The 15,818-nt window shown below is 41.8% G+C and overlaps 1 protein-coding gene across 1 annotated transcript in view; it reads right to left on the bottom strand.

The window, feature by feature from the left end:
• Nucleotides 1–15,818, bottom strand: part of dync2h1 (dynein cytoplasmic 2 heavy chain 1) — a gene marked incomplete at its 5' end in the record, with an annotated part of 668,232 nt that overhangs the window by 133,552 nt on the left and 518,862 nt on the right. The window contains one exon of the mRNA XM_079513540.1: nucleotides 592–752. Within this exon, the coding sequence (XP_079369666.1) occupies nucleotides 592–752 (161 nt within the window). The remainder of the gene's footprint in view (nucleotides 1–591; nucleotides 753–15,818) is intronic.

A 15,818-nucleotide genomic window follows, 5' to 3' on the forward strand; every position in this document is an offset into this window, starting at 1 on the left:
TTGTCTACATTTCTTTCTTGTATATAATCTATTGAATTCCACATCCTAATATTATATATTGATGAATACAAATGATTAGCATACAGCCGAGCGGCCTCTTACACTGATGGAATCAATTATTTTCGGAAGATCCGCCATCCCACCTTTCGCCACTAGGTGCGGAATGGTACACAAAAGGATATCTTAAGTGTCTGACAGCAGATCTAATGAACCTGCTATGTTTACTGGTGCAACATCCCGCGAGGGTGCATTGCTTGGACAGAAGAAGTCAATAACAAAGTTGACGTTCTTCTGATTTGGCTCTCTGAAAAAAAGGCATTTTTAGTGTCAGAGCGTTGGGAAGATTATGTGGCCTGTTGCCACATATATAACAGTCCAGTGACCATTGGATCATTCAGAAGCTGTGTTCACGTCGGAATTAATAGAATCCAACCTACTTCTGGTCTGGCCACACTGATGCAGGAAGTAAACCAGAGATGGCAGGTCTTTCTATTCCTATTTGTCTTGGATGGAATGCCCTGAATCGTAGGGCCACTAATCTGCACTGTAGGTATGATCGCAGCACATGGGTTGGCATGGTATTTGTCCTACCTCGTGGTAGGCCTCCCTGCCAACGGTCTCGGCTGCCAGCTCTGTCAGCTCCTGGGAGGGGTCTGCACCGGGAGAGATGATGATCAACACGGGCTCCAGCTCCAGTGTCTCGCCGTACAGGCGCCTCAGGTTCAGAGGAGGAGGAGACAGCTCCTTCATACCTGCAGAGAGAATTAAGACCTGTGTCATCCCATGGGGAGGAATTCAGTTTTCAGCTTGGCTTCTCACTGGGGAGCACAGGGAGATAATGTCTTGTTCAGGGAGAGCTTGACATGTTGCCAGAGCTGGGAATTGAACCTGAGACCTGCTGTTCCCAGGCCAGCACTCTGCCCATGCCCATACCAAAATGTGGGCTTGTTCTGTATTTGAACCTGGGACCACTCCCACCCAAACCAAGAATCATACGGGTTCCCCAATAGGCGGCCCACGGGCCATTTGCGGTCCACGAAGCGCCCCCTTGTGGCCCCTGGAAGATTTTTATTTTTAGGTCCCAGATATAAATGGCATTACATGGACCATAACAGGTCCATTTGGTTCCATTTGTACTCTCTCAGAGTTAAGTTGACATTGATTTTTATAAATAAAAGTTATAATAAATTGAGGTCCCACATCATTATACATTTATTCATTAAATGGGGGTCAGTAGCTATGCATGTCAAACTGGGCATCCTTCAAATTAAAAGATGAGAATCACTGCCATATCTTTTCAAATGGGGTCCATTTGGTTACCAACTCTGTCATTTACTCTGGGGACCACCTGGAACCCCCTCAAGGACCAATGGTGGTCCCCAGACCACTGGTTGAGAACAACTGTTACATCTATTCTAAGCTAAATTAATTAATGAAAAGAATTAAAAACCCAAATTTTCAAGCGTGCGGACTCAGCCCCCAGCGTGGTACCCTAGTCAAAATATGTCCCTTCAGGAAAATTCATTGGGGAAGCCTGACCTAGACCAAGGAGCCAGGCTATGAAAAGGAACATGGTGGAAAAACCCTTTTGTGAGGATATTACAAGTGGCTTTTGAATTTGTATATGGACTTTTAATGTTTGTTTAGAGCACATTTAACAACATTGTTTGCCAGGCAAGTCTATGAACCAATAATGTTTGTTCAGTGCACTAAATGACGACATGAGACGTCATGGAGCCAAAATAAATACATCTTGTGACTGGTTTTGTTTTATAGCCTATGGTGCGAGAGAGAGAGAGAGAGAGAGAGAGAGAGAGAGAGAGAGAGAGAGAGAGAGAGAGGTTAGGATAAGATGTACACAGATATGGATAGTGGTTGGTGGTGCATACTGAGTGAGTGGTAGGCATGGAGCTGTCAATCACAGATCACATAGCAGTGGATCATTCACAAAGCTGGACTTAACAAAGCTGGACTTAACAAAGCACTTGTGCACACAGGCTGCCTCGACTACCCTGTTACCGTCTGTACGCGTGGGCTTACATGTTGACCTCTATCTCTCATGGTCTTGGACACGACAAGAAACACACACACACACACACACACACACACACACACACACACACACACACACACACACACACACACACACACACACACACACACACACACACACACACACACACACACACGGTCTGGGGAGAGAATGTCTCAAAGCGACCCTTTTTGCTGGATTGCCATGGCAACGCACCAACCACCATCTGACTGCGTGGCTCATGATGTCCGCAATCCTGGAGCATTAGCTAAACTCATATACACGCACACACACACGTTGACGAGCAAGCATAATCAGCATTCAGGCTGTGTGCTAACATTCTCTGTCAGTGGATAGCAAAGTTCACCTTGCTTTTTACGACGTGCATGCTGTTGAGATAAGAGCAGCACTGACAGTAAAAACGCTGCTAGCTTGCGAGAGACACTCGACCTCATGTACACACACACACACACACACACACACACACACACACACACACACACACACACACACACACACACACACACACACACACACACACACACACACACACACACACACACACACACACACACACGTGCAACCACTGCATGTGTGACAGTGACATGTGAGACTATATAAAAGACAGAGACTAACCGAACTTGAGTAATGTATTTTATTTATTTATTTATTTATTTTATTTTTTTAACTGCACACAATTTTTAGGAAGGGGCTCTTGGGACCCAAATATATTATGAATTGGTAATATTTCAAATATAGTGAAAATATATCAGATCTACGAATTCACAACACAAAATGTTCTACATTTCAAAACAGCAATGCAATGATGAACATGAAAATGTGCTTCGTAATGTGTGTGTGTGTGTGTGTGTGTGAGAGAGAGAGAGAGAGAGAGAGAGAGAGAGAGAGAGAGAGAGAGAGAGAGAGAGAGAGAGAGAGAGAGAGAGAGAGAGAGAGAGAGAGAGAGAGAGAGAGAGAGAATGCTCAGGCCTGGATGCTCAGGCCTGGACTGTGGGGATTGAGTGAGATTAGCTCTAAAAGGATTACAGACCATGCCTCATTAGCATACCAAATTACTGCCAAACACGCATGCACGCACAGACACAGACACACACACACACACACACACCGTGCTGTGGTATTGTGCAGAACACCAGACTTATCATGGGAGAAAGGCTTGATTGGTACTCTGTGGTACAACAGTGCTGCTGCTGGGCTAAAAAAGCTGATCGAGTAAGTATAAACAGAACATCTTTTCTTTTGACAAGCGAATACATTAAAACTCTTTGACTGCCCTTGCCGTCATTGACGTAATAAATCACAATGCTGATTCTTACTGTTGACGTAATTGACGCAATTTGTAGTTTTTCATTGATTCAGAAACTACACGTACGGCACTACAGTAAAGCAGCGTTTCCAGAAACTACACGTACGGCACTACAGTAAAGCAGCGATTCCAGAAACTATTACGGCACTACAGTATAAAGCAGCGTTTCCCGTCACTAGGCAACGCACGGATCGGTGCATTTTGCCCTTCTCAAGATGGCCGCTAGCTCAATGCTATGTGTGCTGCGATCTAAGAGGCGCTTTTCTCTGAATTGAGCCGCGGATTGCGTTGATTGATCAAAACGTGGATGTTTAGAGTTCAATACTAAATCATCGCTACCTCTCCTTCTGCAACTGCTGGTCCCTGCTCCTGTAATCAATTGTGTGGCCACTGGCCAGACTGCCTCTTGCAATTTTCAAATGCTTCCTTCATACAATCTGGAGCACGGAAATGTGTAAAATATAAAGCGGAAGTGAAGCCTCCTCCCCACTTCCGTTTTGTTTTTACAGTCGCGTAAATTTGTCCTAATATAAATCGAAATCATCTAAGCATATAGCTTGTTGCTTAGAAGAAATGGAAATTAAAATAAAATGTAAAGATATTTTAAAATGAACGGAAATGGCAGCTTCCTTATTCGGATCCCGGAGATTGTAGAATAGTTGTCTGGCTATGCGAGACTACGGCTCCTGTGACGCACCGGCGCTAGCTGTTTCAGGCTTCAGGCATTGGTAGAGTCGGACTCAGTAAACAACTCCAAAACACATGTGTTGCGTGTCAACTCCATCCCCACAGGGCCCATCCTTGTTTGACGAGGAACCACATCAGTAAGGACCGTGGGGCATCAAAAGACATCAAGGCAAGGCTAGGAATTGAAAAGGCACAAGGTGCCTTCTCCCAACTCTGTTCAATTTGGAGATGAAAGCAATACAGCCTTAAAACCAAGATGCTCCTATACAACAGGAATGTCAAGTCTGTTCTGCTGTATGGTTTCCGAGAGCTGGTGAGTAGTCAAAACAGACATGAGGAAAATGGAAGTGTTGTTCCACAACAAAACAGATGCCTCAGATGAATATTCCAGCTCATTTGGCCTAATGAAAGCTCCAATAATGAAGTGTACAAACAAACAGGGAGTCGGAGTATCACCAAGGAGATTACACACAGACACATGAGATGACTGGGACATGTGCTGAGGATGGAGCAGGACCACACCACACCACACCACAAAGGTGGCCTTACGATGGACACCACCAGGCAAAAGAAAACCTGGGAGGCCCAAAACCACCTGGCGTAGAACTGTGACACAAGAGCTGGAACAGATGAATCTGTCATGAGGAAAGGCACAACATGCTGCCAGGGATCGAATGCAATGTAGAGCAGTCATAGGGCAGGGGTTCTCAACCCTTATGTCCCATAGGGCAGGGGTTCTCAACGTTTGAGTTGGGGACCCCACCAAAATACTTTGGCCGTGTCTCAGTTGCAAAACAATAAACATAATCAAATACGAAATCACCACAGCAAACACAAAATGTAAATAATAATAATAATTGTGACAGTAGGTCGCAGATTACTATGAAAGGTTGCAAACCCTCACACTCAAGACACGATATGAAGCGTGTCATGAGGCAAATGAACCAAGTTGGTACAACACATGGATCTCCATGAAGATCACGGCACTGACCTCATCAAACACCGGATAGCCATACATGGCTTGACACACTAGATCTGCATATGGAGCTGGCCAGCAACTCTACATCTGACCTCACTGACATCAGATTAATAGTTTAACTTCTGCTTCTCAACTGTGCCGTATTAAAAAAGCTCTGTTGTTTCAGCGCGACCACAGGGCGTCTTCCTGGTAATAATAATAATAACTAGAAAAAGTGCCCTTCTGGGCACAGGTCTCCACCAGGAGGATAGGAGTGTGTGTGATGTTTGGCAAAATGTTTAGGAGTAATATAATCATGTTTTGTGTGTGTGTGTGTGTGTGTGTGTGTGTGTGTGTGTGTGTGTGTGTGTGTGTGTGTGTGTGTGTGAGAGACACGCCTTGGCCTGTTGTAGCACCACCATGAGGCTGATTTGATAACTGTCAAGTGGCATTTCTTCCTCAGCCTAGTGGGAATATGCATGCACAGTTTCACCGCGATCGGACGCTGTGTTGAGTAGTTGTGGCGATTTGTACAAAACGGGTACAAAGCGGGCTACTCCTGAAAAGTTTAGTAGCCAATCTTAGGCAATGAAGGTGGATTATGAGAAATCAAAGAAACCCGTCTTGATCACATGACTATGGAGAGCATGTGTACCGATTTGCGTGAAATGTGGATAAAATCTGAAGGAGTAATATTAGAAAATGTGTTTTACATATGTCGGCCTCCTGGTGGCGCTATAAAGAGCAGATGTGAAAAATTCCAGGCAAAGGTTTTTCCTTGGCCTCTAGGGAGTGTGCATACAAAGTTTTAGACAGATCTGTGCAGTTAAAAACACTTTTCGGCCAGTTATAGCGCCACCATGAGGCTGAGTTGAAAATGTGTTCATGTGGCATTTCTTCCTCGGCCTAGTGGGAATGTGCGTGCACAATTTCACGGAAATCACACAATGTGTTCATGATTTGCAGTATCTTGTTTGAAACTGAGCACTCCTGCGAACTTTGGAAGCCAATCTTAACCAATCAGGATGGAGTCTGAGAAATCTAAAAGACTCGTTTCGTTGAATGGTTCTAGAGAGACTGTGTACCAATTTGCGTGATGTTTGGACAAAATCTGTAGGTGTACTGTCCAAAAACTTGTTTTGCACAAAGCGGCCTCCTGGTGGCGCTTTAACCGGCCGTTCTGGAAATTCTGGGGCAGAGGTTCATCATTGGCATCCAGGGAGTGTGTGTGCAACATTTGGCATCGACCGGGTTAACGGTGCCGGAGATTAGCTATTCACAGACGGACGGACGGACACACACACACACACACACGGACACACGGACGGACGGAGTGCAAAACATACTCTCTCCCCATGCCTTCGGCCTGGTGGAGACAATAATAATAATAATAAGCCATCCCGGCGATTAGGAGTATTGGGTGGTATGGGGCAGCACCTCCGGGTGTCTTGTTCAGGGCCACTTCTAGGCATAGACAAGGCATAGACAAACCAGGCGTCTATACTCACTCATCTAAAGCAAAAAAGTTCTCTGGCAGCGGTGGGATTTGAACCCACGCCTCCGAAGAGACTGGAGCCTTAATCCAGCGCCTTAGACCGCTCGGCCACGCTACCTCAATGACTTGTGAAGTATTTGAGGGAAACACGTGGTGACTACTAATCCTATACTTTTCTAACATCCATAATGGAAAAGCAAACGCAAAGGATCCTTAAGAAGTGAATAACAAATCAGGAGTTAAAGATGAGTATATTTGTTGAGACCATGTCAGTAGTTTATATAGTTTATTGGGGGATTATTCTAAATTTGGAACTATTCCTCATGTACTCATGTTAGTAACCTAAATGAAACACACAAGTGTTGTGTGTTTCCAGTTTAAATCTACTGCTGAGTCAACTAATACATTCAAATCATTAATACATAAATAGCTTACTAATAGCCTGTTCATGATCTATTCATAGTAGGCATAGTTATAAAGCATTAACATACATTTTACAGGTAATTAATAACTCATTAAATATCAGTTCTATAGCTATCTATAAGATAATTATAAATCCTTAACAACTTACAGACATTAAAATATTTAAGTTATTATAATAACTCATTGAATAACAGTTTGTAAAGTATGCTATTAACTAGTTATAACATGGATATTCTACAGACTTTTTTTTCATTCATATTTTTATTAGAAGTTAGGCATCTCAATAAAGTGTCATCATAATCACATCATACGTCACATTCTTATTCATGTATATGACAGCTTTCTAATAACAATTCACAATCCACTCCCTTATATATCTTAACAAGTCTTAACTATAATGTATTAAAACAAAATATTATAGTATTTGCAATTTAGAATTGGATTACTGAGGCATATACATACTGCCAAAAAAGAAAAGGTGATTCAAACACACACCTCCAGGGGAGACTGTGAACTGAATGCATCGCCTTAGACCACTCAGCCATCCTGCCATAGAGAGTACTGGCAGTCAGAGCAATTCCACAGTGGAATGCACTTTGAGCTGTGGTGAAACCTGAGTCACTGTCTTTGTTGCAATCCCCTCCCCACCCCCGTTCCGCTGTCAGCATTACAAAGAGACCACCAACACCCTTCCCCCGGAGCCTCGTTGGCGCAGTAGGCAGTGTGCCTCACACAGGGCAATGCTTTTAGAGGGACATGACTCACAGAAATCATATGACAATGTCATGTCTCAAGTACTGACTGGACTGAAAGGTGTGTTTACAACTGTCAGTATTATTAGGAAATGCTTTCACATGAGCTGCGACTACTCACCCCTTTCTATTAGAGGCAGGAAAACAGGAGCAGAAAGAGAGAGACAAGATGAAGGTTGGATATGAATAGGGGTTGTGCACAGCTGTCAGGATGGCCGAGCGGTCTAAGGCGCCAGACTCAAGGTGACAAACCTTCCTGGTTAAGGGATTTCTGGTCTCCGAATGGAGGCGCGGGTTCGAATCCCGCTTCTGACACAACTTTTAAATAGGAGCACCAAATCCTGTCTGTCACACGTCCAAAACATCAAAGATGACATTTTCTACTCTCTCTTGTTATTTTCTCTTCCATTCCTTTTTTCTCTCTTCTCCTATCCTTTCTTCTACCTCTTCTTTCCCCATGTATCTCTCCCTATAGGCCACCAGCTTGAGTGCAGTGCCTTAGACCGCTCAGCCACAATACCAAAATGCTGTATTAAGTTCTTAAGAACTTAAGTTAGTAGTTTGTATAGTACAAACAGTACAAGCCAAGCTGACAACTCATCCTACTTTTCTAACATCCATACTGGAAAAGCCAAGACAAAAGCCCTTACAGTAAGAAGTGAATAACAAATCATGATTTAAAGGTTAGTAAATACATTAATGTGACTACATTTGACTGAGGGACTGCCATTGGATTTTTTTGAATTTTCGTTTTTTTATGTCATATGAAAGCAGGTAATCATAGCTTCAAATTGACATATTGGTTGTTCAGTTTGGCCCACCAGTTTTGGAGATATGGCTTATAGAGTAATGTCTTGCAGAAAACAGCGAGTTGAGAAAACAGGCTTGAAAGGTTCACTTCTGTGGTCTCTAACATTACACCTAGCTACATGTTTAAGCATTTATTTCATATTTACATGTCGATTTCAGCTCTGACACTTATTTCAGACATGCTCTAGTATGTGAAGAGTCTGTCTGTGCTATTAACTCATTTTGAAGAAAAAAAAAATAATAATAAGTTTTTCTCCTCTGGTGAAAAGCTGGAATGTGCGCGATGGCAGGCTCTCAGTCAAATCTGGTCACATTTGTTGAGAACATGTCAATAGTTATATAGTTTACGTGGGACATTATTCTAAATGTGGAACTATTCCTCATTTACTCAACCACTTAAACCCCATACATCCTTTTTGTGGCGAAGACTTTCGCAGAAAATAGCAGATCAACAAGTGAGCTTGTGAGCTTCGTTGTGAGCTTGCAGATTGGCTTTTTTCAGAGAAAGCTTTCACCACAATAACACAAAACTAAAAGCCCTGACAGACTCCACTCAACCATATGGGGTTGAAGTGGATCTACTGAGCCAAGAAATATATTTAACAAGTCATTAGTAAATAGCTTACTAATAGCTTGTTCATGATCTATTCAATATTTATAAGGCATGGTTATAAATCAATAACATGTCAATAAAGTAATTTGTAACTCATTAAATATAATTTTGCAGATGATCTAGTTGCTATCTACAGTATAAGACAAAGTTGTAAATCAATTTACAAGTCATTAATAACACATTAACTAACAGTTTCGTAAATTGTTATTAACAACCATGTTTTATTCTTGTTACCATAAATCTGTAGTATAATATAATATAATAAAATACAATATTATAGTGTGTGCTATTTAGATTCGGGTTACTGAGGCATAAATACTGTCAAAAGAAGTGGAATGTAAACATAAACAGTGGAACAAAACCAAAAGACAGCCAGAGGGATGTGTTCTTCTGCAGGAAAACACCCCAGCATACTTAAATAGTGGTGTGTGTGTATGTATATATATATATCCCCTTTTGGACGACTGGGTCAAATTTGGCACATACTAGTTAATGGCAAAATATAGGCGATGTAGAAAAAGAAGGCTGTCAATGCCTAGTGGGTCAGTTTTGGCACATGCCGAGGTAGGACTGGAAGCACGTTGGCGCCATCAAGTGGTTTGGAGAATAAATTACATTCATTTGAAAAAGCAGGAAGTGGAGATGACAGCACATGGCTCTAGGCTGCAATAGGTGTAATAGTGTAATAGTGTAATAAGTGTAATAAGTGTAATAAGTGTACTAGTATACTAGTGTAATAAGTGTAATAAGTGTAATAAGTGTAATAGTGTAATAGTGTAATTAGTATAATAGTGTAAATAGTGCCAAATTTGGCACATACCTCAATTTATATCTATTGTTTGTGCTAAATTCAAATTGAGTATCTCAACTTAATATAGCATCTGATTGATGGCAGAAACACAAATAAATTATTTTTTGTCATCATTAGAAATTAATTCAGTCCAAAAGGGGGTGTATATATATATATATATATATATATATATATATATATATATATATATATAGCGCGATCGGTATAGGCTCAGCGTTACCTATAATGCCTTTAACCACTTTCAACTGAACAAAGACTATAGCAATGCTTACTATCAGAGTGAGAAGAACATATTTGCGAGGGTCTCTGGAATCGTGCACGTTGACATGCACACATATACATATGGATGCTTTGGCCTCAAGTTATTGTGGAGTGGATGAATATTCAAAAGGCAGATATGATAATGTGGTGAAACCCAGGGGGAGGTTCTGACGAATACTGGTGAATCATTTCATACATAACTGGAATGATAGTTTTAGTAGTAAGGCTGCACTGCATGATGATCCTGCCTTTTAAAGAGAGAGAGAGAGAGAGAGAGAGAGAGAGAGAGAGAGAGAGAGAGAGAGAGAGAGAGAGAGAGAGAGAGAGAGAGAGAGAGATATGCTCACATATCAGGGAAATAATTTCACACTTGGAGGTAATTTCATTATGTATAGACGGAGACAAATGAATCAGAAAGTTGGCCATGGGGTCAGACAATGATTTTGTACAATAAGATACGAAGATAATTCATATTGTATTGCTGCTATAAAATATCCACCACATTTCTACTCTTGGTTTTGTATGGTGTGAAAAAATCCAGACACCAGGCTGCCTGCCATAATTAAACCTGTATTAACCTTCTTTTTTTAACAGCTTGGAGAGAGGACACAAGAGAAACGTGTGCATTCCATCTTGCCACCCACACACCAGGGTGGGATGCAAGCCAGCTATGAGGAGGAGACAGCTTGCTTGCCCGAAGTGACTGAGTCTTTCTGCTTAACAGAAGGAATGTTTGGGTTGGGTTATGAGTTGTTTATAGAGTGAATGAATATGCATAAAGACGCTGATGTATAAAATAACACCCCCACAAGGTTACTCTATACATAATACTTACATACTTGCACACACACACACACACACACACACACACACACACACACACACACACACACACACACACACACACACACACACACACACACACACACACACACACACACACACACACACACTTTATTATTACTATAATTCAGAGGAAATTAAAGGACAACTTTAGTTTTTTCAACCAAGGTTCATGTTTTAGGTAAAAGATGAGATTTTTTCATTTGCTGCGTTCTTTCGTTTTAGCGATTTTACCTATTTTTACAGGGGGACGGGGCATTCAAACATGGGGATAAATATGTACTTTTTTACACTATTTTATAGCGATTTATTTGTTTATTATTTACTATAGTCCTACTAGACCCCAGGAAATTACATCTGGCCACAAAATATCACAGGATTTACTGAATAGAGCGTCGCAGTCCCGCCCCCTTTCATGACGACGCCAGGCCCAGGAAATGATTCCCAATGCATTTTTCCCATAGACATTTCAAAAAGTATTTATTTAAAGATGGTTATGCCGTGAAAAAGGCCAACTCGAGTTGTGACAAATCATCAACACAATATTTTGGACCAAACAAATAATTACAAAGAAGAAAAAGAAAAAAAAAAAGTGTTGTAACCCGCCGTTTCTCTTCTTCTTTCTAATTCTTTGTTCGGCCAAATTGTTGTCATGATTTGTCACGACAAGAGTTGGCTTTGTACGGCGCTTAAAAGGTCTTTAAATAAATACTTTTTGAAAAGTCTATGAGGAAAATGAATGGGGAATCATTTCCTGGGCCCTGGTAGGGGGCGGGACTGCGACGCTCTATGTGAAGGGGGTGAAAAAACTGACATGTTGAGCCATACAACACAGTATGGCCGCCCCCTATAGTATCCCCTTCACATTCAGTAGATCCTGTGATCTTTTGTGGCCAAATGTAATTTCCTGGGGTCTAGGACTATAGTAGATAATTAAAAAAAAAGAGTCATCGCTAAAAAAAAAAGTGTAAATAAATACATATTTAGCCCCATGTCCGAATGCCCCTGCCCCCCTGTAAAAAATATCCAAAATCGCTAAAACGAAAGACAGCAGCAAATTAAAAAAAACTTAACACTCATCTTTTACTTTCTCTAGTAACAACCTAAAACATGAACCTAGATTGAAAAAAACTAAAGTTGTCCTTTAAAGACCTTCATATTATGAGACTGACGCGCTGCCTACTGCGCCAACGAAGCTACAAATGCCATATACATGCAAGCAGGCATGGGTTATTACTACGCTATTACACTAATTACATTATCATTACACTTTTTATGACATCAGGCCAAATACCAAAGGTAAATGGCCAGGCCAAACACATTGAACACAACTTGTAGCATGTTGCTTTGTATAGCTGCCAGTGTGAACACAGCACAACAACAGCAGCAGCTCTTTGTCATTGCAGCCATTGTTTCCCCTCCTGTGTAAAACCACTGCCCCGTGTGAGGCTCAAACTCACGACCTTCAGATTATGAGACTGACGCGCTGCCTACTGCGCCAACGAGGCTACAAATGCCATATACATGCAAGCACACATGGGTAATTATTACGCTATCACACTAATTACATTATCGTTACACCTTTTATGACATCAGGCCAAATGCCACTGGTAAATGGCCAGGCCAGCTCAGATATCAACCTTCCTTTCACCACAAGGGGAATTAGCTCAAATGGTAGAGCGCTCGCTTAGCATGCGAGAAGTAGCGGGATCGATGCCCGCATTCTCCAAGGAGCAAACATTTTTGGACCCTTAAAAGGTCATGCATAAATGATAGTAACTATGGCTTATAAATGGATAGTAGCCTATTATTGCATTATTATACTGTTACAGTTTAATTACACAAGTGTTGTATTATTACCACATTGCACCGTTATTACAATGGTATTACATTGGGCAGCAATACATGGATTTGAACCGGGAACCTATATGGATGTCAGGATGGCCGAGTGGTCTAAGGCGCCAGACTCAAGGTGACAAACCTTCCAGGTTAAGGGACTTCTGGTCTCCGAATGGAGGCGTGGGTTCAAATCCCACTTCTGACAATACTTTTACATATGGAACAAGTCCCCGGGGCAATTTTGCTATTATTTTAGCCTATAACTTAGACACCTTTTGGCTTTACCGCCTGTGGCAAAAGCTTTAAAATATCTATGAAGCACACAGAAGAAAACCCTATAACTGTACTGTTTGTGGAAAATGCTTTATATCTAAGAAGCACACAGAAGAAAACCCTTTAGCTGTAGGCTACTTTTTGTGTATCTTCAAGTTAATTGGCTTCCATTGAATACAATTTGTAGCTGCCAGTGTGAACACAGCACAACAACAGCAGCAGCTCTTTGTCATTGCAGCCATTGTCTGTTTCCCCTCCTGTGTAAAACCACTGCCCCGTGTGAGGCTCGAACTCACGACCTTCAGATTATGAGACTGACGCGCTGCCTACTGCGCCAACGAGGCTACAAATGCCATATACATGCAAGCACACATGGGTAATTATTACGCTATCACACTAATTACATTATCGTTACACCTTTTATGACATCAGGCCAAATGCCACTGGTAAATGGCCAGGCCAGCTCAGATATCAACCTTCCTTTCACCACAAGGGGAATTAGCTCAAATGGTAGAGCGCTCGCTTAGCATGCGAGAAGTAGCGGGATCGATGCCCGCATTCTCCAAGGAGCAAACATTTTTGGACCCTTAAAAGGTCATGCATAAATGATAGTAACTATGGCTTATAAATGGATAGTAGCCTATTATTGCATTATTATACTGTTACAGTTTAATTACACAAGTGTTGTATTATTACCACATTGCACCGTTATTACAATGGTATTACATTGGGCAGCAATACATGGATTTGAACCGGGAACCTATATGGATGTCAGGATGGCCGAGTGGTCTAAGGCGCCAGACTCAAGGTGACAAACCTTCCAGGTTAAGGGACTTCTGGTCTCCGAATGGAGGCGTGGGTTCAAATCCCACTTCTGACAATACTTTTACATATGGAACAAGTCCCCGGGGCAATTTTGCTATTATTTTAGCCTATAACTTAGACACCTTTTGGCTTTACCGCCTGTGGCAAAAGCTTTAAAATATCTATGAAGCACACAGAAGAAAACCCTATAACTGTACTGTTTGTGGAAAATGCTTTATATCTAAGAAGCACACAGAAGAAAACCCTTTAGCTGTAGGCTACTTTTTGTGTATCTTCAAGTTAATTGGCTTCCATTGAATACAATTTGTAGCTGCCAGTGTGAACACAGCACAACAACAGCAGCAGCTCTTTGTCATTGCAGCCATTGTCTGTTTCCCCTCCTGTGTAAAACCACTGCCCCGTGTGAGGCTCGAACTCACGACCTTCAGATTATGAGACTGACGCGCTGCCTACTGCGCCAACGAGGCTACAAATGCCATATACATGCAAGCACACATGGGTAATTATTACGCTATCACACTAATTACATTATCGTTACACCTTTTATGACATCAGGCCAAATGCCACTGGTAAATGGCCAGGCCAGCTCAGATATCAACCTTCCTTTCACCACAAGGGGAATTAGCTCAAATGGTAGAGCGCTCGCTTAGCATGCGAGAAGTAGCGGGATCGATGCCCGCATTCTCCAAGGAGCAAACATTTTTGGACCCTTAAAAGGTCATGCATAAATGATAGTAACTATGGCTTATAAATGGATAGTAGCCTATTATTGCATTATTATACTGTTACAGTTTAATTACACAAGTGTTGTATTATTACCACATTGCACCGTTATTACAATGGTATTACATTGGGCAGCAATACATGGATTTGAACCGGGAACCTATATGGATGTCAGGATGGCCGAGTGGTCTAAGGCGCCAGACTCAAGGTGACAAACCTTCCAGGTTAAGGGACTTCTGGTCTCCGAATGGAGGCGTGGGTTCAAATCCCACTTCTGACAATACTTTTACATATGGAACAAGTCCCCGGGGCAATTTTGCTATTATTTTAGCCTATAACTTAGACACCTTTTGGCTTTACCGCCTGTGGCAAAAGCTTTAAAATATCTATGAAGCACACAGAAGAAAACCCTATAACTGTACTGTTTGTGGAAAATGCTTTATATCTAAGAAGCACACAGAAGAAAACCCTATAACTGTACTGTTTGTGGAAAATGCTTTATATCTAAGAAGCACACAGAAGAAAACCCTTTAGCTGTAGGCTACTTTTTGTGTATCTTCAAGTTAATTGGCTTCCATTGAATACAATTTGTAGCTGCCAGTGTGAACAGAGCACAACAACAGCAGCAGCTCTTTGTCATTGCAGCCATTGTCTGTTTCCCCTCCTGTGTAAAACCACTGCCCCGTGTGAGGCTCGAACTCACGACCTTCAGATTATGAGACTGACGCGCTGCCTACTGCGCCAACGAGGCTACAAATGCCATATACATGCAAGCACACATGGGTAATTATTACGCTATCACACTAATTACATTATCGTTACACCTTTTATGACATCAGGCCAAATGCCACTGGTAAATGGCCAGGCCAGCTCAGATATCAACCTTCCTTTCACCACAAGGGGAATTAGCTCAAATGGTAGAGCGCTCGCTTAGCATGCGAGAAGTAGCGGGATCGATGCCCGCATTCTCCAAGGAGCAAACATTTTTGGACCCTTAAAAGGTCATGCATAAATGATAGTAACTATGGCTTATAAATGGATAGTAGCCTATTATTGCATTATTATACTGTTACAGTTTCATTACACAAGTGTTGTATTATTACCACATTGCACCGGTATTACAATGGTATTACATTGGGCAGCAAT

This window comes from Electrona antarctica, assembly GCF_951216825.1.
Source record: "Electrona antarctica genome assembly, chromosome: 11".
NCBI lineage: Eukaryota > Metazoa > Chordata > Actinopteri > Myctophiformes > Myctophidae > Electrona > Electrona antarctica.